The 24,889-nt window shown below is 38.4% G+C and overlaps 1 protein-coding gene across 3 annotated transcripts in view; it reads right to left on the bottom strand.

Annotated features, from left to right (window-relative positions):
- MTHFD1L (methylenetetrahydrofolate dehydrogenase (NADP+ dependent) 1 like) overlaps positions 1-24,889 on the bottom strand; it is a 157,486-nt gene that overhangs the window by 76,063 nt on the left and 56,534 nt on the right. For all 3 annotated transcript variants that reach the window (XM_074896561.1, XM_074896562.1, XM_074896563.1), the window contains 2 exons: positions 22,194-22,262; positions 15,865-15,976 (listed from right to left, as the gene is read on the bottom strand). In XM_074896561.1, the coding sequence (XP_074752662.1) occupies positions 15,865-15,976; positions 22,194-22,262 (181 nt within the window). The remainder of the gene's footprint in view (positions 1-15,864; positions 15,977-22,193; positions 22,263-24,889) is intronic.

Below are 24,889 nucleotides of genomic sequence, written 5' to 3' on the forward strand. Positions count from 1 at the left end.
ATAAGGCAATTATGTTATCTCATACTTAAAGAGATTATCATGGCCTTTGGCAAAGAATTATTAGCCATCTAGTAATTACAAAATTAAAACCTCACCACTTTTCTATCTGGAGTTGCATGGAAGGAATAATTAGCAGCACTGATGGATTTTCATTTAAGGCTATTCTTCTACAATATCCCAACTGTGAGGAGTATATTAACTTATGGTGCCCACAGTATTACCCTAAGTGCTTAAAATAAATTTCCTCACACTCAACCATGTTTCCCTCTGTGTATCTCATTACCAGACTTTCATTTACTTCCACTTCTAAAAGATCCATTTGGCTGAAGCTCCTGCCACAAATACACCTTCCATCAAACTAAAGCTGCTTTTTGTTGAGGTCTCAGGTTTTGGCTCCTGCTACTCCCCTCGGAAGAGATATGGAAAATGAACTTTGAACATGCTTTGAGAAGTCATGTCACAAGCATCTGGAAAACACTGGCTTCCAAGAGACAGGCAGAGAGCCTGAAGATCTCTTCCCTGGAAAAGTTTCACCCATTTCATCAAATGGCCATGAAGTAACACCTGTCCTAGCACCAATATAGCACTGCTTCATGAAAAAGGAAAGAGGGGACGCAAAGGATCTTATTCTTGAGGCAGAACACCACTTCAGCATATGCCCTGGAAGATGACATACTTTCTAAAGAGCAGGAGAAATACCATCAGGCAGTAAGTGATGATATAGGTAGGGCATACTGAATACATTATTTTTTCTAGCCAAAGTACCCTCAGAGCCTACCAAAACTCAAGAGAACAAAATCCATTTAACCAACCACCACCACACACCGGGCTGTGGGTGTTCATGCACTCCCTGCAAGCCTTCAGGTGGGCATGGCTACAGGAGGCAGCAAGGCCTGGAAATCAAACAAAAGCGCCCATGCTTGGATGGCAGGAGAGTGGTGTCAGCTGAGGCGGATGCCACAGAACAAAGAGCCAGCACTGAATCAGGATGATCAATGCTCCTGTCACTTGGCGCAATCACCCGAGGCATGCCAGGCACGGAGTCATCAATCACTTCGGTGTAAGCCTACCCCATAATGCATGCAACTATTCGCCTTGGGCTGCCTCCTTGTGAAAACTCCCCCAGACTCTTTACTGAGGCACACATTTAGAGAAGTATTCCCCAATCTGACCTTCTAAAGTCCTGGGCAGTGCTTGCTTATTAGCTTAAAAATAATTTTGCCCATGATTTAGGCGCTGCCTTTGCGCCATACACGTGGTGAACCCTCCTCCTAGGAGGAAGAACACGTTCTGGCTTTATTTCATTCCACTCAGTCCTTGCTAGGAGATAGAATGCTTTCCCTTCAGGACTGGTCTGGGAGGGAACACCAACAACATTATTCTTGAGAAAACTCCTGAGCCATGTTTTAGAAATTCATGGAAAAGGGCACCTGCTCTTATGTATTCCCAGGAAGAAGAGTATTTCACTGTACTAGCAGTTTACATTGCAAAAATGGCCCAGTGAAACATGTGATGCAAACGCTGTAAATTATTCCACAAGACCATCCTGAGAGCTTAGCTGGAGAGCACTCTGATGGTGGAAATTCTACAAAGGGTGCAATACATGTATCAAACACATATAGAATTTAAGATATCAATATGTGGAAAGACTTTACATGGAAAGAGAAAGTGGCAGACACTGTTAGTAGTATTTTAAGAGATGGGAAAAAATGCCTAGTGGTAAGAACATGCAGCATAAGCCACAGAGGAGCAGATGAAAGTGAAAGAATCGGGCATGTAAAGCCCACTGTGCTGCACAGACTTTGTACAATAGCCACATGCATGGAGAAATGCAGCAGGAGCAACTCTGGGAACTGTTGAAGCTTTTTCAGATATAAGCCCTCCGATACCTTTTGCAGATAGGCATTAGCTTGGTTGTAATCACCTATATTTTTAAAATAAACTGTACAAAATCAGTACTTGAACCTCTACTCAAAGTCGAAGATTAATGGCTTGTGTCAAACTTATTAATACGTATTTACAGTTTTCTCTATAATTTTTGGATGAAGAAAAAGGACTCAGCTGGTTAAAATTGTTGTGGAAAATAACTGTGTCTGTTAAACCATATGTGTGTGCATATGTGTAATCTATCTTATAGAAAGAATTACAAACTGAGGAGAGAGAAGGTACTAAGGTCACACGCAAACAAATCCCACAAGGAGAAGGATATTCCTACATGGATTTCCCAGTTAAGAAGACAACCAAAACCAAAACCAAACCAAACCCTAATTCTAGTTTACAAGCCAAATCCTTTCAGCTGCTCATGGCTAAGCCAATTCTTTAATACCTATTGTGAATTTCTATGCTTAACTGCAATTCATGTAATCAAGGCAACAGAATTGCCATTGCTAACTACCCATTACCATTTCTGAAATATTTGTACATTATTAGTGGAACCCCCTTTACTACAGATTATAAATTATTAATTTTTTTTTTTTCAGTTCCTCTTCATAATTGCCCATCATTTTGTCATCTCAGCTACTCTGTTGTCCTTGGCCCTCCCCCGCATTTTTGTAATTTCTAGCTGCTTGTGCAGCGAAGTACCCCAAACCGTACACTGAATTCCTAATTGGCTGCAGGAAAAGCTGAACCTGCAACCCTTGATTTATGAAGCTGTTACTCAGCCTCTTGGGAGCTCTGTTTGAGATGCAGTAGATGGAGGCAGCAGATAGATGCAGTGTCCTCATGCATGTAAAGCATCTGCTTTGTCCCTGAAGCCTCACTCTCACTCAGAGCTTGCAGTCAGGGCTAAGTTGGAGATACATTACAAGCATATGCCTTATTACTGCAGGAAGCAAAGTTGAAGGGTTTGAGATTGTCAGCTTCAATAAAGCTGTCAGCATAGCAAACCAAGAATAAAGGGACCAACAAAAAGACCCACCATATAGAAGACAGATAGGCTGCCCGAAATTTAAGAATGGTTGTAACCCACATTTTCTCTTACTGTATTTGAATCTAAACGGTTTTCTCAATCAAATCAAATTAATTACACAGCAGTTATATAAAACTGTGAAAATAAAATTACAAGATCAGAGCAGGAAACTGACCCTGATATACCACTTAGGACATGCCTCTTCTTTTATGTAATTATTTCATAGAATCAGAGAACAGTCTCCAAACACTGAAAATAGTCAACATCTGACCTTCAAAAGCACTTTGGCTATTTGCCAAAGCAACACTTCCCATTAACAAATAATACTGACCATACATAACCTAGCATTATTTGCAACCTAATTAACATGTTTAGAAATAAATTTATATCCGTAGTCATGAATTCTTGACATTTTTCTTTAAAGCTAATCCCACTAGGTCATAAAATGAGATATGTAAGCAAACCTAACTTCTGTTTTTCAAGACAAATAACTATTATCTGTTAAAATTATTGAGAAATTTTCAGCATACAATAACACATATGGTTTGTTGTTCAAAAACTAAAAAAAACCCTCAACGATCTGAAGTCAGCATACTTTCAGAGAAATCACAGTATTTTTCTTTTCTATTGTCTTATCTTAAAGGCAAAACAAAGCACAAAATCTCAGGAACCCTCTGCATGTGCATTTTTCTTCCAAGAACATCTAAAGACATACCTTAACCTTTTCTCCAAACCATGACATTATTTCAGTTGAGTTGGTAGAGAGGGCAGCACAGGACAAGAAGAAAACATTTCAGAATTCTGATCCCAATGACAACGATGCAGCTTTGAACAATTCTCCCTGAAATGCCTATTAACTGAGCTCTTAGTGTGCATGTATTTATGGAATACCAGTGGAAAAGAAAAAATCAACTCTACTAAATATAAACTTGTACTAGATTATATTAAAAATCTGCCAACTAAAGTTACCATAATCAGAAATGGAAATACATATATTTATATCCTTACCACATTTCACATTTCTATTGACTTCTCTGGAGCCTTGAAGATTTAAGTGAACAGTTCAAAAAGTAAATGAATGAACATTTCCCCCTCTGTATTTGTACATTATTAACAATTTTAATTATAAAAGCTTTCAGAAAACAAAGCACTTGTGCCTGCAGACTCAGAACAATGGCTCGGAAAATAAAAAGCAAACCCAACGGTTTCTCCAACTTGATGGAAATGTCTGAACAAACCTAATTTGCATTCAAGTAGTCCACAAAAACAACATTAGATTTCAGTATCAAAAAGCCAGTAAAACAAACAAAAAATCTAATATCATTTTCAAATGATATTAAAAATAAACCATCCACTAAAATTAAAATTCAGCCTTTGAAATGGGACTTGAACTCTTTATGCATACTCTGGCCTGCTGACCCTTGCTAGAGGGTGTAAGTCAATATGAAATACTCACAAACAGAGAGAGGATGATGGATTTTCTGCCAAATAACCCTAAGCAAAAGTAATGCTGTTAGCCAGGGAACCTGCTTTTATTTCCTTTGCCAAGTGATGAATTAAGAGAACTTCCTAGCATATACGATGTTTTACTGTTTGCATTTTTTTAAACCTCTAGTTCTTTTTTTCTTATAAATAAAAGCAATACAACCAGTAGGCAACAAAAGAACAAAAGGAACTGCTTATTTGCTTCTGATGAGTTGGGTGTTTTAAAACTAGGGAAGATCACTAACTTGAGGAAGGAAGGGAAAATAAATAGGACAGAAGTTGCAATGTCATCAGTTTCTACTCAGTAGAATGGTATTTTATTTATTAGGAACTGGGCAGTGCCTCTACTTTCTGAATGAATGACAGATCCTTCCTATCTATTTTTACCTCTGGATAACTGTCCTGAGACAGAGAATAATGAATAGCCCTTAACAGTTGTACACTCCATACTTTTAATTTATGAACATCATTGACAGAGGAAAGAGTTGTGTTAAGCTCTAACATGTTGCAGAAGAGGTCAGTATACAGGGCACTAAAATACCATGTCAACTTGTCAGTGAATTCCTGATGCATGTTTAAGTACTGGCAGCTGCCATGGCTCTACAAAAGCCCTTCTACCTTAAAGTTCCTATTACTATAGTGTTTGGCATCTCCCCATTTGCTATGGTGAGACAGTTCTTGCCCTCAGAAAAGTTTATAAACTGATTAAACAAATCAGGAAGGATGGGATTACTATGCAGGCATGGAGGCAGAAATTACTTGCTTAAAGTTACAAGGCTAATCAAGGATGGAGGTGGTAACAAGATGTACGCCTCCTGACACGCACTATAGTGCCTCAGCCACGAGACAGCCCAGGAGTTCTCAGTCAGAGAACGTGTGCTGCTGGTGACAAGCAATGAACTCAGCAGCTGTCTTCTCATCTTTTACTGCAAGAAAGAGGAGGAAGGACCAGTCTTCTCAAGACACCAGCTCCTCAGGAGCCCGCCAGCAGGAACATTCACACCGCTCTTCCTGCCTCCCCATCATCATCATGGCAAATCCCCCAGGTATACAATCCTAACCCAAATATCATCTCACTACATCTCCCTCCTACTCTGAAAACCCATAGGAAGAGAAGAAAGTATGGCTTTTTCAAATAATCTGTGCATGTCCAGTTGTCCACTTGCTTCTGACCTAGCCATCTCAGTTACAGTGTGACGCTTTATTCAGCACACGACCAACACATACACGTGCCACTTCACAGCTCTTAGTCTGTGAGAAAACCACTGAATTCCTTTGCCAGTGAGGCACAGAACAGCATTCATCCACAGCAAAGTTTCAAAATAATCTTAAAAACAACCATGCAAGGCCACGCAATCTCTTCATTATTTTCTATCATGTCATTGTTATGTTTTAAATTGCTTTCCTCTGCTGAAATCACTTCACCCATGAATTCAAACTCCTCTAAATGTACTAATTAAAATGTCTGGTCTCTTACATGACATCTGGCCTGACAACAGTGGTAACTCCTGGTCACCAGGAGGAAAGGCAGTCATATACACAGTAGTGTTATCCTGCAGGGTGGACTTCCTGAACAGAAGATACATAACTGTTAATTACACTGGCTCAAAAAGAAAAGACAGACAGAGTTGCTACACTAGAGAATGAGTGTCAGAGACTGCAAAGGAAATTAAAACAAATTGTGAGGGTCTTCAGCCACACAAATTAAAAGGTAGAAGCTAATAAAATGAAGTCACATAATGTACTAAAGACAGAATTAAAAAAACCCAAGATACATAAAAGCTGAATGCACTACTCTTAACAAAGAGTGCATCCGAGAATTCAAAATCTTGGAAGAAAAAAACCCCAACACCGTCAAGCTTGTTCAGCATTTTAAATAAGTTCCTTTTCGCTTGGTGCCTTGTACCTGAAAAACACCAAACCCTGTATTTAAGTAATGTAAGAGGAGTGGAGGGAAATCTGAGTGACTACAGGCTTAATGGTTTTCAAACAGATTTTTAAGGAAATATTATTTTTTAAAAACCTGAGATAAGTAAGAAATATAACCTTTGTCTACCAGAGGCAGGCTATACCAGATATAACCCTGTCTCCAGTAACAACAATGTGACAACATCTCATCAATGTGACCTTCAGGAAAAAAGACTTGCAACAGCAATACTTAGGATTGTGTTAGCAAGGCTAGAAAAAAAACCTGATGATTACATGATTAACAGAGAGAATAGACAGCCATGGTCGGAGAACTGTGGGACAGGAGAGGAGCAGTCTGAGGGCTCTCATTTACTATTTGCTAAACAATCTCAGCAGAAAGACTGAGGAACATTGATGGGAGTTTGTTGGCGATACCAAAGTTTGAAAGTAATGCCATTGTGGAGAGGAACTTGGAAATCACACAGCTGCTGTGGGGTTTGGGAAGAAATGACGAAAACCAGAAAGTTATTAGTAAACAGTGATTGCCATTGGAGATTAATGACAAAAATCTGATCTACAGTTTGGCTACTTCATACCTGCAAACACCAGAGTCTGGGAGCCTAGCAGTATTAAGTCAATGACAGAATGAGTGATGTAAGGAAAATGATAAAAAAAAGGTGATTGATTTCAGGATGAACACCAGCAAGGTAAGACTGACTTTGCAGAGCTTTTTGCATGCGCCTGTGTTGAAGAAAGTGAATACTGTAACAGATGCAGAAACTAAAAAAGGAGATAGGCTGTGTTATAGGAATGGCAAGCCTAACACTACAAAAGGTTATAAAAGCTGTGCTTGTTTCGTTAGACAGACAGTGCAAAAATTACCCCCTAAGAGAAGACTAAACTGGAAAACAGTATTACAGAATAAGAGTAAATGAGACCAAACTGGCAATGGAAACAGCTAATTTAGCAGCAATAGCTGTAAGAGTTAAAAATCTTTGCTAGTTTCAAACTGGAGCTCAGTCAGTTTATGAAGGAGATCATCTGATATGCTTGTCAGACAAAGCAGAAATCTCAGCTAAATGGCTCATGATTTATAATCGCATGTTCTTTTATTCCTGTAAATTGCCCCTCATCATTCTGGATATCAACAACAGATTTGGGAACATAAATATGCTTTGTAGAAAGGAAATGCCAAGTGAACTTCCAGATTTATTTTTTCTTTAAAGGGAAGGAGGTAAAATCTCACTATGAGACAGTCCATAATTTGGGAGCTTTTCTCTTCAAAATAGCATCACACTTCCTTACTGGGCAAAACACCACTTTATTATTAGTTAGACCTAATTCAATAGTTTACAATCAATACAAACTTTCAGTTGTTTGAGTTTAGCTTTGCATAATTTACAAACTACCAAATTAATTTAACTCTGAAATACAGTGACACATGATACCAACATCAATGTTAGAATGTTTCCTGACACACAAAAACATTCAGGACAGCTCTCTTCTACCCAATCTCCTTCTGAAAAGCTTTCTTTTGCAATGTATCCTAAAGATCAGAACTGTCAGAAGATAAAGTTTCAAGAGATATGCAGTGAAAATGTGGTCACTCTGAACTTTCTCAAGGACTCCAAACACACAAACATATAAGAAAAGTGTTTATTGTCTTGTCATAATAATTCATAAATTATTTCAAGACTGTTTTAAGCATTTTCTGCAATAGAAAGTCATTTAAATCACTGTCACCTGACTTTCAGTGTCAGCAATCCATAAGCAAGGGATGCACGATTTGCACCCAGATTATCTGTGACAAGACTCAGCTTTCATGAGCTTTGACATCCTGTCAGTGAAGGAAAATGTGTTGCGCAACATTCCGTCTCTGAAGACTTTCCAGCTTACTGGTAAGAAAATCTGCCAAGATTTTAAAAAGCAAAGGGGAACAGGAAAAGATTTTTTTTGTTTCCACTTTATAACAGGTGAAAGAAATGGAATTTATTTTTACTTCAGCAAATGTGAAGAAGGAAATAAAAAGGGCACCTGGGATGTGAACGGCATCACCATTCACAAGTGAATGACAAAGATTCGCAGGTCTTCTAGGAATAATGGTACCTTATTTTGCAGTTTGTGGTACCACTGTGCCTTGTAGTTTTAGACCATGATTTTAAGAGCCTTGCCGCAATACCAGCACAGTATCACCTTTCTTCCCAATACTCCACTGGCACAGCTGCACTAAGCACAGCTGCTTGAGCAGCTGCACTATGACTGGGATCACAGAAGACACTGTGAAGGTTTGAACATCCCTTATCTAGTTTGTAGCACACATGTTCCAGAGTAGGCTAGTAACACCTATGCTGATAATGCTGTCAAGCAACTTGTACTATGAAAACTTAGCCTTGCTTTAATACTTAAGCAAGAAAAATCACATTGGTTCAAAGAGCAAAATATTGGAACATAATCACAGTACAGTTTGTTTCTTGGGAAAATAAGGAGTGAAGAAGTCAGAGATGAAATAACACAGGGTAGAAAGATGCTCGACAGAATCTTAAAAATTAAAGCTCTCTGGAGGATCACTGCATGCAACCCCTTTCTAGTGGTATCGAGCAACAAGAAATAAATCCTTGAACTCAACATCTAAATGTAGTAATATCACATGTAGTACTGGTGCCAAAAGTTTAGATGAACGATTTGGGCTTTATTTCCTTTTTTGGAAAAAGACTACTAGTAAGAAAAAAGTTTGAAGTGTCTTATGACATGAAAAAAACCTACTGAAGATTATTCACTTAGTGTACTAAACACATACAATTTTCACATGGTGGTTTATAAATGTGTTATACAATGTCTGCTCAAGAGTATGTAAAATGGATACCCTTTCAAATACAACTTTGTATGTACTAAACAGATAGAGCACCTAGCATCATTAGTTTATTCTAACAACAGTACCCACACAATAAAAAGTCAATTACTGAGCTTATAAAAATTTATTGCTTCTACTTGAGCTTATACCATTAAAAATGTGTGACAAAGTCTTTCCAATTACACCAAGTACACCAACTAAAGAAAGAAACAGAAAGCAAACCTTTCTTAAGAAAGGCACTAACAGCTTGCAATAAGCCTCCTCTTGTCACCTGACAGGACACCAGGAAAGACACTTGACCTTGCCTAGCACAGTGCGCTTTCAGCACTGAATGGGACATGCTTATTAGGAGTAGGAAGGAAAGTAACTGCCAAACATATACTCCAAGCCTCAAAAAACAAACTTCAAGACTTTGATTTTGGATTCCAAAAACATATTCATGCTTCACTTTTCTTCTTATTTACAACAACCTCTTTCCTCAGCTGAAACACCTTCAAGGGATTAAAAAGATGGATGGGGCAATCTGCCGAGTTGTTTATTGCAATAATTTCTGACACACTGACAACTATGACTCAGGAAAGCTCATTCTTCTTTCTCTTTCATCCTTTAAGCCTTAAAAACACCTCTTGGGCAGCCTGCATTCACTGACTAAAAAACCCCTAACAGTTCATCGTCTCTATTCACCTTAACAGAGTATTAAGGAACAATCTGACTGATCAGAAAAGGAACTTGGAATTTTACGAAGTATTCTATTGCTTTAAGCCAACACAGGATGAGGAATGAGCAGCAGAGAGATGTGATGTAAGAAGCTCTGATGATATTTAAATGATTACCTCTTCTTGAGCTGAGTACCAGACTTATCACAGGGAGTGACTAGCTGCGTTCTATGTTGATAAAGTCACCAAAATTTCCTGTCCTTTTTTTGGTTTTATTGGTATCTCTTTTCCCTTCTTAGCAAAGCTGCCCGCACACATGCCCACAGGAGTAAGTAAGAATTGCAAAACACTTTGCCCTCATGGCATGTCTGAAGGGTGGCAAGTTAGTATGAGTTCTGTAGTCCAGTCCTCTCCATTTCTAGGTGCAATTCAAGGCACCTCTCTCTAAACAAACCTTCGTCCCTAGCAAGACATTTGAGACATGAATTCCATCTCATTGATGTTTCTTTGCACGCCTTCCTCAGCTCTCCCTGACATGAGATGTGCCTTCTGAAACCTACAGAACCTCTCACTATTTGTCTACTTGCAAAATACACCAAGACTTGGAAACTATCACAAAAAAGAAAACTGCTGGGTGAGCAGAACGGCAATGTTACTGTGATAAAGGCACATTTTCCTGTGCTTTGCCAGATACCTGCCAGTAGACTCTTGTCACCTTTTGCCCTCTAACTAGCAAGTCTTTATAGGACAAAGACTTGATTTTTTGTTCTGCATGCATGCAGTGTTTATGGACTGGGACTCTTAAGTGGCAACAGTTACAGTGTGCTGGAACCCATACAAATCCTTGAGAAAGTGTATATGTAAGAACATCTAAAATTCTTTTGTGAAATGTTTCTTTCCTATACTGCAGCATCTTATGTAGCAAAATATTATCAAGAACACTTGCCTCCTTAAATACTTAAAATCAAGCATTTTACATATACACCATACACTGTGTTGGTCCAGACATGGGACTTCTGCTGTCAGAGAAAATACAATTTTTTGTTCACCTAAGGCAACAACCTAGACATCCAGAAACCTGGTTAGTGTTCTTGTTTGCAGACGCTGCCATGACACTTCTGAAACAATTAAAAACTTCCTCAAAGTAATGGTGGGAAACTGGAGGAAAGAAAGATGAGGCAGAGGTCACTTCAGAAGAGGACTTCCAGCAAATCAAAATACACTCCCCTGAACCATGAAATAAGAACACAAGCACAAGGAGAAATTTGTGTAAAATTAAAGCTTTACATAAGTGGTAAATTCATCCTCAGGTATGCCAGTAAAAACTTCAGCTGCAATTTAGACCAGGCATGGCATTCACTATTAACCAACTTCTGTGGGTGAGCCAAGAGTTTGACATTCCTACATCAGAGGACAGCAATGAAGAACAAAAAGGGAATTAAAGAGTTTAACACCACAAAACAAAACCCAACAGAAGTAATTGCCTAAATACAGATATATTTCCTCACTCATTCATAGCACAGGTTCAGTGGTAAAACTCCTACCAAGAGAACTCAAAACCAGAGAGAAAAAGACCGAGTTGTCAGTATGTGAGTTGTCAGTATGTAGCAACAAGGCTCAGGGAAGAGGCAATGGACAGGCCGAGCTAAAAGGCTTACGCTATCTCGAACATAACGAGGACCTGTATTCACTTGGATACCTGAAACCAAAGCAGGGAATGCCTTCAATTTCTGAGAGTTCACAACAGGGCTCAATGGTTAAACTTTGTTTAAATCTTTTTTTTTTTTTTTTTTAAATCAGACTCTATACATACTACTCAAAAGGCACAGCACGTTGCAATTTCAGCTGCAGAGCAAGCAGAGAAACAGGCAATGCAGACCAGAGAGACAAAGTAAGGTTTAAAAATAAATTTGAAAAGAATATTTTGCAAGTTTTTTGGGTTTTTTTGCCTTGGCTGTGGCACATGGTCACAGAGACAGTGGGATCTACACAATGGATTGGTTTTTCACTGCTGGCTGTCCCAATTCACCCTCCCCTGCACCAGCTCCAGTGTTTTTGTGACTCTGGGCTGAACTGCTTCTGTGTTAAGTCAGCAGAAAACTAAGCCAACAAAAAGTGCAATAGGTTTCTGTGGGGATGTCATGCAAAAACAGTTGAGTACAGGCAGAGAAAGGAGACAGGCTTAGCTGCTCTGGTAATGAAGACTCAGTCTGATTAGATAGTGCATCCACAGCAGCTTTACTGTCACTTCAAAGCTCCAAATGAGACTATAATATTATAAATATTCATTTCAGCAAAAACACCATCTTATGTGGCAGTATCTCATCTTCTCATATAAACATTTGCCCAGCCACTGTCTGTGAGGGGACGGAAGAGCATTTCTGTTGTAGTTGTTTTCAGTCAAGACCAACTCTCCAGTTTAGTTTATCATGTGGCTCTATAAACAGGTGTGCTGACAAGTGAGGTGTTTCACAGGACTGGAAACAAGTAGCTGGAGGAAGGAGGTTGCTCAAGCCAGAACAGAAAATAAAAAAATATCTGTATTGTGAAACTGGTAAAAGTTTAGGCCACGCTATTCTCTTTAGTACTGTCTACACACTTACACACTTAGCAGGAGGTTCTGCTCTAAAGTAACTATAGTTTCAGTAAAGAATAAAATAATAAATAATTATAACTAAAATAAAAATTATGTAATAATAAATGTATAAAGTAATATATATATAAATATTATGTAGATTATATAGCTCTCATTATCCCATCTCATGGCGAGTTAGCATACACACATTAAGATATTTATTCTACTATACAGGAAATTCTTGTAATTGCAGACCTTGTCACAGATTTCTTATGTTCCTGCTTTGGATGCAGCTGCACAAGGCTGAGAGCCAATCTCATAGCTCATGGTCCCTAAAATGCCTCTCCCAGCCATGCAGTTCTGCCACTTACCTTACGGTATTTCCAGCTCCTCTTGGACTCTTCCATAAGCTTATGCAACTAAGCCACATGGCAAAACATGAACTCCATTTGCTCACACAAGAATCTAATGAGTGTCAGATCCAACACGAGAAAAGTATGAACTGTATGAGAACAGTGACAAAAAAGAAACGTGGAGCAGTGAAAATTTTTACTTTTAGAGTAACTGAACTTGTTCAGCTAGTTAGAGAACTGCGGCATAGCTGTCCTGCACTCCTACTGTCTGAAGTAGCTACAGGATCAGCTTTCGCACCAAGTTTCAACGGCTGTATAGGGTTCAGGCACACACCACGCCAAGCAGAATGTGGTGGAGCTTCTTGCTAACTGTTTTGCCGTGCAGCTTCACAAGGTGCTGGGCTCTCTGCCTGTATGGACATAACAGCCTCAATGTGAACTGGTGCACACTTTGTGGCACACCTTTTAGATTTCAGTTGTGTAGGGTAGGATAGCATTTAATAAACCAGCAAATGCTGCAAGTAGTCTCTGCTCATGTGCTCTAACTGGTTACCAGAAACAATGTACTTTTTTTAAACCACAAATTACAACCATTACAAAGTAATTACAATCATTTACACTTGTGACTACCTGTAACATTTAAGTAGGCCACTCTAGGAACTACCAGTTTTAATAATCTAACACATCTAAAAATCACGCTGAATTTCTTTGCTCTGCAGAGCAAAGGCTGTCTCATTTTGAAGCCAGTTTCACGGGGATTTGTGTTCTATAGAATAAAATCTGAACAAGAGCCTTTAGCTGGCAACACACAAAGGTTTTCCTCTATTGCAGCTACAGCATTTTGTCTCCCAACAGAGAAACTGGGGCCAAAGATGAACAAAGAAAAAAAGAGTGTTAAAGACAAACAGGTGGATAAGACAAAAAACAACAACCCAAGCCAACCAACAAAAACCGCATGAAATGCAAGGATATGCTCTCAGTCAATGGAAGGGAATCCAAATTCAAGGCGATACTTTTCAGGCTCCAAAGCCTGGATCAAGACTCAAGGCTGCTGCCAAGATATTTCCATTCAAACGATACAAAACACACTTCCCACTTGAAAAGATCACTCACTGCAGAAACAAAGTTACTTCACCCAGCCTATGAAAGTTAGCTACCCTAAATTCTTCATTCCACAAAGCCATATAACAACAAACATGCTTTAACAAAATACTGATTCTATTATCATTAAATAAGAGTATTCAGAATGCAAAATGTTCTTTCTTTGAGGGAAATGAACAGACCCTTTAACTGTACAATAGTAACACTGGAGAGAACAACCCTCTTCCTTGATATAATCATGCTAATTTTAAAAAGGAAATACAAATACACAATACATGTCCAGACTACCCTGAAAACCACTTGTTTCACCACCTTACCTGCAATGCCTTATTTTCTTACACAGGTCAGCATTTCCTAGCTACTCCTACCTAAACATAAGAAGTGAGAGCAGAATACTGAATCAAACTTTTCCCAAGAATGCTCTTGCTAGCAAAATATTACATAGAAATGTCTAACAATCTTTGCAAATTACATTGAATCAGAAGGGCAGAGGTTAACAAAACTGACTCGAGGAAATAATGTTGTTAATACCATAACAAGGATCTAAAAATAATTCTGTGCACTTTGCTGCTCCATTTAAAAAAAAAAAAAAAGATGAACATTTCTTCTAGGCACAGAATGCTTAGCAAGATCAGAAACTTACTTCTATAAAGATGAACAAACAAAAATGAGAAAATAGAAAATTAATAAATATTCTTTAAAAATAAGAAAGCCCTCAGGAGAATGGAAAACACAAACAGAATTTCTACCTGTTCAACCTTTTTGTTGTTATTCAGAAATTGAAGTGACATATTTTTATAGGTCTGGGTTTTTTTCAAAGTCAGTATGAACTACAATGTGTTTCAACCCTTTATTTTCTATTGTTATTAATTTGTTACATCTTAGTATTTCTGTAAGAAGATATCCCTCTGTCTTCTTGTTCACTAGTTAAAAACTTTGTATAAGAAACCTTTCTACTATCTGTGAATATATAGGTTGATTAGTATCACAAAAAAAAGTATACACATTTTATAACAATGCAAACAGCTCCCCCATCCTTTGTACAATAACCAATGAATTTAACTAGAAACAGTTCTTTCAAGTAATTTGGTTCTCTATGTAATTTAAAGCAATATGTAGATATGACATAAGCATGTAAGTACACGTTTCTCTGCTAGTTTAAGGGCACTAGCATAAGAAATGTCATGTTTCACATTACCACAACCTCAAGAGCACTGTTCCAAAAGTACTCAAAGTTCAACTTTAGGATTAACATAAGCTAACCTGGGTGTTCAGGACACAGAAGAGAATAGCTGCACCAGTGTAAAGGCATTACTACTGCAAAGTAGCAACATCCCTTTCCTTTTATTAATTCTAAACACACACAACATTTTCTTATAAAAACTAGTTCACTGTTCAACCACAAGTTTATTTTGCTTGGGACCGTAAGTTCTACATGTCTATTGTTGCTTGTGCAGACTTAATTCTTAATGTAAACAGAGTCTGCCCACCTACATGCTTTCATGGGAACATGAGGGCCTCATGGTGAGGTTTCACAATGCAGTTGGACCAACCTAATGGCTCACTGCCACCAAAATAAGGCAGTCTTACTCCTTCTACCACTTTTCCTCTGCTGTTCCTCTGCACTGGCTCAGGGACCAGTGACCCCCGATTTGGTTGAGTTTGCTCAACTGGCAAAGAAATAAATCAGCAGGAAAAGGGAATGGTTTCTGCCCATTTATCAAGATAGGTCAGGTGAATACCAATACAAGGAACTACAGGACACTTCTTTCAATGCAATTGAGTCATTCAACTATTTCAGCCATCTTGTGGAATCTCAAACATGGTGGTGACAGGAATGCTTGAGACAAAGGGCAGGGTGAGAAAAGTGCTTTGGACTTTTTTTATACATTAAGATTATTATTAATATCTTCATAAAATGAAATAGCATTCTTACCTTTCACCGCTGTTTTATCTAGTTACTTACATCATTGTTTGCCAGCTTACCAACAAACCATAATACAATAAACAAAACAATTACTTACCTACAAATCCTTTCTCTCCAACTAATTTAAGGGCAATTTTATCTGCCAAAACTGAAGAATTTCCATGTGCAATGTTAGCAAAAGGTCCAGCATGAACAAATACTGGTGTTCCCTGAATGATATAAAATATATATCATTAACAGATAGGGAAGAACGCAAGCTCAATATTCTTGCAGATTAATCAAGACTGTATGTAAATCAAAAGCACATATAATGAGTAAGCAGTGTTAGATAACTCAAGGTGGTTAGGTACATCTCAGGTGCTTGAGAGCCTGTTCACTGACAGGCCTAATACCAGAACCTGACTCATTCACAGAAAGGTAACAGACAGCAGCACAACCTGTAGGTAACTTACACAACTTCTTGCCCAATCTTGTACTAATGTTTCACATTTTCACTACCCTAAAGCTGTGGCGTGCTATTCTGGCATATGTACTACAACCAGCACTCAGTGTACTGCCCCAGACTGTACACAAACTGAGCCCACCTCCTGCTCTACTCCATCTCTTACTGCTCCTGTTTTCCTCATGGGCTGTAATTGCCAACACTGCGCAGACAAAGTCGCCAGTGGAAGCAATAAGGGACCAAAGTCAACGGTTAAGGAGCTGGAGAGAGAGAAGGGAAGCGGCATGGCTGGCGTGCGGTGGGAATGCTGATATACATAGAAAAAGCATTCACTACTGCTGGCAGAGTGTCTGACAGCCTCAGGTGCAGAGCAGAATTGCCCTACACTAGACACTGTATATACAAGGAAAGTAGACTCTGTAGCAGGGAGGAATCTAAAACAGCAAAAGGATAGGCAACGAGTTAACAAAGTAATGGCATAGGGAAATTTGTCAGAGAGCAAGCAAATCTCAGCTTCCTGTTACTTTTTTGCAGGCATCCTACCGAAAGGAGAAATTAGAAAATTAGCATTTATATAAAGGGATTAGGTGAGATATATTAACTGCTATTTTTTCTCCACTATTTCTCAGAATATACAATCGGATGGAAGGATGTCACTTCAGCTTCTTTCTATAAAATACTTACGCAAACAAATCTCTACTGTCATGTTAATGCTCTTAAAATTCCTCAGCTGGTTGAAGAAAAGGTAAAAGACAACTTCAGGCTATCTCCATCAATGTTGTTCACATATTCTGTATTAGGAGTTACTGCCAACCCTCAGAATTTCAGGCAAGCTATTGGGCAATCTTCCTTAATTTTTGACGAGAAATACCAATTAAGGAGGACAGTGTTCCACAGATCAGCACCAGGCCACATCCAACAGACCCATGAACCACAAATTGGAAACTATTTACCATACAATAAAAGTTGTTTGTTTCTGCCCTCCCTTCTCACCGCTGCCTTAAGAAAACAACCTACATAGACAAAAATTTTCATGTTTTCCATAAAGCAGCAGAACAATTGGATTACAGTAGTGAAATACTTCCTACTATAGAAAACAGATTTTCGTGTTTCAGTAACACTGACTACAAACCATATAGAATATATCAACAAAAAGCATCTGTTATTATTGCTTCCTCTAGAAATAATTACACATAATTGTTTTGTTCAGAAAAAAGACGAGCAACTTTTTATCCACTGGCACATCAGACTTCAGGTTTGTTTTAATAAAGCAGGGGATTTTTTAAAAAAAAATCCAGAGTGGGAAAAGGAAAATATGAATACATATGGGCAGGGGATATTCTCCAAAAAAATGGACAATTAAGCTACAATCCAAAACCAAGTCTGCCTAATACATGCTAGAGAAGGAACAGTGGAAGAGGAGCTGAAGATGTAAATAAACCAGAAATCATACCTTGTAACAAAAGGAATTATGTAGATTAGCATCATAACACACCGACTTCATAGTGTTTACTTAGGATTTATGTTTTCTATCTCCTAATGATCACATACTGCAATATTAATTGGGGTTTTACATATTTATGCAAAAAAAATTAAACTATGTACACCTTCAAAGCTTCTTACAGTATCTAGGAATTAATCTAATGGGAGATGCTGTGCAAAATATATTACTCCTATCCCAAAGATTTGCATTTTTATAAAAATAAAATGCAAATCATTTCCACCAAGTTTAAGTTTTACTTCCTTAAGTTTTACTTTTACTTTATACCCAATATTTACCCTTTTGGCATTCAAATAAGCACTGTAGTTTTCAGATACTAGATTAAAATCCATGGAATTTATTCTGGTTTGTGTTTTATTACTCACAAAGTTTAATTTTATTCTTCCAAACGCTTAATTTCTTGTGGCAAGCAACTATAGGGCTGCTTTTGTTAGAGCTCAGCACATACATGTGCAGATGCAATGCATGGAAGTGCAAACATGGATGATGAGAGGACAGCCCAGCCCATACTGTGACAGTTATGCAAAGGGGGCCAGAAAGGTCTCCCACAACATTCCCTGGGCAATTGCGCTTCCAAGAGTTCATCCACACAACACAGATGGGAATAAAATTTGGACTGTGGGGTCCAACATCCAGAATATCAGTAGTCAAGAGACCTCCTGCCACTAACCTGAAATCCAAACACACTACTAAACCACTGGCATGGACAGATGCTCTCCTGGAGCTCTGAAATCCACCAGAAAAGGAGGAGTTATTGGAATAGTCTTTTTACAGGGACAATTCTGAATGAAAAATACAGGCTAGGTACTGAAGGGAGTGAACTCCAGCAGGATCTCAGGAGCCTCAGGCACACCCTGGAACAGGGACAACAACGTCTTCTCCAGCCAGCTTCAATAATTCTGTGTCAGCCATCCAACCCACATCAGAGTGCCACTTATCTTTGTTATGCTCTTAATAAACTATATGGAGAAACAAACAGTGGCACAGGGATGCATTCTGCTAACTGTTTTCAGTACAGGAAATTTTATTATCCAAGTCTCAGTAGAAGAAAATAAATCCTGAATGTCAATAAATATCTGAAGTTATCTGGCCTCTAGAAGGATGTTTATAATACTTATTATCATCCTCCCTTCATCTTTACTGTGAGTGGCACTTTAAATGTAACATGAGCAGACCATCCCAGAGCAGCCAGCCTTCAACTACAAAGAGTTGTCCCATAGAGCAGCCTGCCCTGTTACGCATGGTATAAATAAATGCTAAACATTGAGGGATCAGTTCACGAGGGAACAAATCTGTCAAGAGAAACATGGATAAACACTAGGAAATCATTACGTACTTTTCAAACAAAGTCATCTCAGTTCTACAGCGCAGGATATAAATTCTACTGAAGTATACATTTATTGCAGGTGGAGTGCCCCACTTTGAGACTTTTCCCATTCTGAGATTTTACTGTCATGCCTACATATAAAACACTCTCAATCACTAACACCTTGAGACAGCATTTCTGGTGACAGAGTAGCAGGATTGTGAAGGAAATCAACCCACCGAGAAACCTCTTTAAAAATCAGCAAATTAAAAACCACACATCAATTCACATATGAAAAAAAGCACTGACACAAGTTGCCACCGCAGTTCCATGCAAGACTGGCATTTGGTCATTATTGATATATTAACTTCTAAATCTCTTCCCCAGTGCATGCACATGCCCATATAAAGCTGGTGTAAATCCACCAGGTAGGTCGTTCTTCTCTGCCTTCACAGGCCCTTAGAAGAAACTCCTCAGACCTCCACAGTTTAACACAATACCCATCTACAGGCTCTTCACCAGATCACAGAAGAGTGCAGCTATCTCTTCAATGCCTACTTTCAGCCACTGCTACCCACAGACACTATCATTTACAAATTATGCCAAATTATCTATCAGCATCAGCTGGAAGTCATCCAGAAGATCTCCCGCTCCCCCTCCTCAGACAGTCTTTTTGCCATTGCCCAATACCAAAATGATCTAGAAGACCTGCTTTGGTGAACAGTTTTATCTCTACTTGTCGGACAGGTTGACATCACAGTCCGAGCTGCATGTGTTCTGTGTAATCATAGAGTTCAGTTTTTCCACCACCTGTGTGCTGTAGGATCATTTCTGATGTTACTGTTATCAAGTCATGGTGCTGTTGCTACAGGTCTTTACACTTTATACGTACAGAGAACTTGTTCTCCCTGAGGGGATTAGGATTATGTTGTCCACTTACTATCGGTAGCCTCTTTGGAAATTTAAGAAGCCCCTCTTCTTTTGGATGCTACTTACTAGGATTATTTGATTTGGGCTTCAGTCTTCCTCACTTGTGGTTTGTGAGAATAAAGACTTGCAATTCACATACACATCAGAAACAGAAGAGATGTTATTGCATTCACCACTTCAGGGTACACTAGGATTAGCTTGTCTTAAAATCTGTCATGCTGGAGGGCTCTAAACTCACAGGTGGATCACTGCACTACATTTAAGTGTGCAAGGCAAAATATCTTCTTTGTTCACGTCATTCCCTTTTTTTTAAAAAAACCCCTGAAGCTATTAAAATTAGCAGTTCTTAAAAGTAATGAAAGGTATTTATTCACAAAATGGGATATGACACAAGCTTGATGCTCAAGAACAGCAACAACAGCATGGGCAGTAAAAGAGTAGGCCACTGCATCTCTACACAAGAGCAATGACACAGTCCAGGAGGCAAACATCAGACAAAGCACAGCACTATCTTGGAAAAGATTTATGTATGCTGGAGATTTTCTTTCTTAGATAGGTGACTCAAATTAGTCTGCAAGCCAACAAGTATTCAAGGGGTGACAAAAGTTTGTCTTCAAGACTTAAATTGTGGGAGTGGAGCATGAAGCAGTCTTCTAAGCTGCTTTAGTTTGATGTTTTTAAAATAACTTTGTAAGAAGAATTTTTGGGAAAAACATCCTTGGGTAGTGTGGGTCAGGGTCCTCCTAACAAGCAATAGTGTTTAATGAAAGTTGTCAGATGTTTCAGTCATAGCATAGATTAGACTAGAAAAGAATACCACATAAAAGGCAGGATTTTTTTTGCATAGAAAAGTGAATATAAGGAAATGGGGAGGGGGGGGGGGGGGGAAGGTCCCAGAACTAAATGCCTATTGATCAAAAGAAATTCTTCTGATATTTATAATTGTCTTTTAGAACACTACAACAAAATCATGTTATTTTCTAACAGATATACAAAGTGCAAATATTCAGAATCAAAGCTACATTGTCACTGATGCTTAACATGCACAATATCATCCAAGTGGTGATTTAATACACAGTTCTGCCATGACATTCTTGATTCTATGTGACCTCCAGTTTCAGGTACTGGATGTTATATTGAATTCTGACACACACATATATTCTTCATATAGCCACATAAAAGAATGGATGTTCTTTGCAGGAGAAAATAATTAAGATGGTTATAGTAAAATAACATAGACTAAAATAACATTTTTCTAGTATCCCCTGAGAGCAGGAAGCTGTCGCCATCCAAACACAAAAGCAAAAAGGTAGTTATTTTGACATGCTGTAGAGAATGAGACATTTTTACCATTGCACTGGTATTTTTCTACATTTTTTCAAATTTTCACCATACCAGGAAAGATTTGTTATGAAATATTCCAGCTCTGTAACTTTGATGGCCAAACTTCCAATAATATACATTAACTGTTCTCCAAATGCATTTGTTTCCAAAACTGTTTAATTATTTCTCCATTTTTCTTCCTCCCTCTTCCCATATATATTGCTCATCATTCAGCTTACTATTGAAAAGGCAATACTAGACTGCTCAGACACAAAGTTATGTAGTACTAATTCTGCGTTCTTTGAGCTGCTGGAAGAAAATTCACTAGGGTAAGTGTAAAACATTCCTCTCATAGACCAGCAAAGCTTAATTTAGTCCCTGAAGGCACTATGGCAAGACAGAGTATCTGGGAGCCACCTTTTGGAAAAGCATAAACAGGCAAAAGGAGTCTCCTGTGTTTCTAAAAGGCACAAATTATAATACAGAATAGAATGGCCTCAGCGAAGCATCTATTTTCCATTCAAAATGCAGGGCTGTAGGAACACACATATACAAAAAATATATAAAAAGAAAACTTCCCTAGAACAGCAAGATGGGAAACAGAAGGAAGTCTATTACTTCGAAGCCCTACTTGCCTTCCAGTGTGCTCAGAAGCAGTTCAACAGTGCACTGCAGCTTGTTTGCAACACTAGGCAAAATTATGACTAAAGCCAGTCTCAAAAAAAGGAAAAAAACCACCATAAAGTTATAAATGCAGATAGAGTTGATTAGTTAACATACACAAATGAACATTTGCTGAGATGCCTTTATGGATTTGACCGTGGCTTGAACCTTGAAAGTTAAGCGCAGTCGCTGAAGAAGCACAACAAGCACAATATGGAATGTGAAAGCTGGAGAAGCATAAGCATCATAAACCATACTCACCTCTAATGTCTGCATTAGTGTGGGCTTAATTGCATCTTTCATCAAAACTGCCAAAGCACCCGTTACTCCCTAAAAAACAAGAGTCCACATTTTAAGGAAGTCAGTTCTAAGGTGCAACATTTCTGAGTTACACTTAAGATTAGTTAGAACAGGGAAAAAACCTTACACTTCAAAGGAGAAAAAGCATTACAGTGTTGTATAAAGAATTTAAATAAATTGATGTTAACCCAAGACTTCTAATATATTGTATTTACAGAATGTGCCAGAAATAGAGATTTGCTCTGAATACACTTAAAAGGAAGTAGGTAAATATTCTTCCTATTTCATGGAGAAACCAGAAACAGTTATCAAGTGATCAGCATGAAGATGTTCATGGGAACAAAAGATAAAGCTGAAACAAAGGCCACTGAGACTTGAGAAAGCAAGAAGATAATAACTTGCTAAAACTGCTTGAAGAAATGACAGAGGTATTTCTTCCATGACAGAATCAATAGCATGAATCAACAGCTAGCAACAACCAGAAAGGGTATTTTTCTACACTTGTACAAATACATATGTAATAGACACAGGATGAAAGCAGACACAGAGTTGATGAGGCGTAGATAATGAATACATCACAAGATTAAAAGTTAGAGGTGCCTTACTGTGATGATGAGGACAAAAGGAGCTGTGTGAATTGCTGCTTTTTAGCTGTAAATAAAACTTACTCCTCCCTAAAAATTTTGCTGGATATTAGGTATAAATTTCACACTGACTGAATTAAAAATAAAAGAAAGTCATGGAATCCCTCTACACTAAAACCCAATGCCCGTTTTAGAAAAAAAGTGCTATAGAGCACACACAGCACTATTAAACTATATGCAGTGTTATCTAGAAATCACAAGCATGTATTTCAATTTATTCCTAAACTGCTTTGATTTTGAGAAGAAAATGTGTTTTGTTTTGAAAGAATTAGATCATGGATAGAAAAAATTGTGATATAAGCAGTGGCTCATTTGATTGTTTGAACTATCAAACTGTGTGAAAATCAGAATGACAGACAGATAAGAGAAATAAAAGTATGCAGTCATTCATAAGTACAGTATTTTATACAAATTCAAGCCGCCCCTTTCTGAGCATCACATCTGAACACAGATTTCAGAGGAATATTAAGCAGAATATTTGGCCTCGGATAAAAATGGATTGAAACTAAAATAGTAAAACTGTTTTTTACAAAAGCACATCAAGTGTTTCCTTGGGGAAGAATGAAGAAAAGGAAAGGGAGGAATGATGTTTCTTTGCTCCTTGCATTTTGTAAACCTTTACTATCTACAAGCCCAAATAGACCCACAAAGAAGTAATAAGTGAAACTAGTAGCAAACCAATATCTTTTTCCCTATTTTGAATCAGTAAGGAATAAATTTCTGTTTCTTAATATGTTAATTTCAGAAGTTAGAATCAAAACACAAGCAAACACTAGTGTGCCAGCTCTCTGTCAGAATGGTTGAGGTTCCATCACTTCCATAGAAGCAGCCTGGTGCTATGTTGTACCTACACCCAACTACTCTGGTTTGAATCCAATGTGACAGCCTAAATACAAGGAAAAGGAAAATATGTTTTTTTAAAATATTAAATTATTAATGCTTTTCACTTCCACAGGCTCCTTTATAGCTTTAAAAAATTGGTTTAACTGGTAAGATTATAAACTACTTATGTTATATAAAGAACTTAAAAATGCAAAAACAAATCTCAACAAACAATGTAAAGCTTCATTTAACCAGTACCACATAAATTTTCTGCTTTTAGAATGAAATGTAACTTCAATACTTCAATATTTTATCCATAAATGAGTTTGGGGGTGTTGGTTGACAAGAAGCTCAACATGACCTGGCAATGTGCGCTCACAGCCCGGAAAGCCAACCTTATCCTGGGCTGCATCAAGAGAAGTGTGGCCAGAAGGTCAGGGGAGGTGATTCTCCCCCTCTACTGTGCTTTCATGAGACCCCACCTGGAGTACTGCAACCAGCTCTGGGGCCCCCAACATAAGAAGGATATGACCTGCTCAAGCAGGTCCAGGGGTGGCCACAAAGATGATCCGGGGCTGAAGCACCTCCCTTATGGGGACAGGCTGACAGAGTTGGGGTTGTTCAGCCTGGAGAAGAGAAGGCTCTGGGGAGACCTTATAGTGACCTTCCAGTACTTAAAGGGGGCTGCAGGAAAGCTGCGGAGGGACTCTTCATCAGGGAGTGTAGGGATAGGATAAGGGGTAACAGTTTTAAACTGAAAGAGGGTAGATTTAGATTAGACATGACAAATAAATTCCTTATTGTGAGGGTGGTGAGACACTGGAACAGGTTGCCCAGAGAAGCTGTGGCTGCCCCCTCCCTGACAGTGTTCAAAGTCAGGTTGGACGGGTCTTTGAGCAACCTGGTCTAGTGGGAGGTGTCCCTGCCCATGGTTGGAACTAGATGATCTTTAAGGTCCCTTCCAACCCAAACCATTCTGTGAGTCCTTTGAGTTTTCTTTTTAGGACCATCTAAAAATAACTGCCACTGTTACTTTGATTTCTTGTATTCTAGCAATTTGTAAAAGTCCTTCTAAAGTGAGTGTGCTTCTTAGGATATTAAATGTTAAATCTGTTCAATATAACAATTTGCTTTATAAAACTGATTTGATTCACTTCCAAATCAGAATAGTGAATACCCAGTCCCAGCTCT

Source organism: Athene noctua, chromosome 1 (genome assembly GCF_965140245.1).
Source record: "Athene noctua chromosome 1, bAthNoc1.hap1.1, whole genome shotgun sequence".
Classification (NCBI taxonomy): domain Eukaryota; kingdom Metazoa; phylum Chordata; class Aves; order Strigiformes; family Strigidae; genus Athene; species Athene noctua.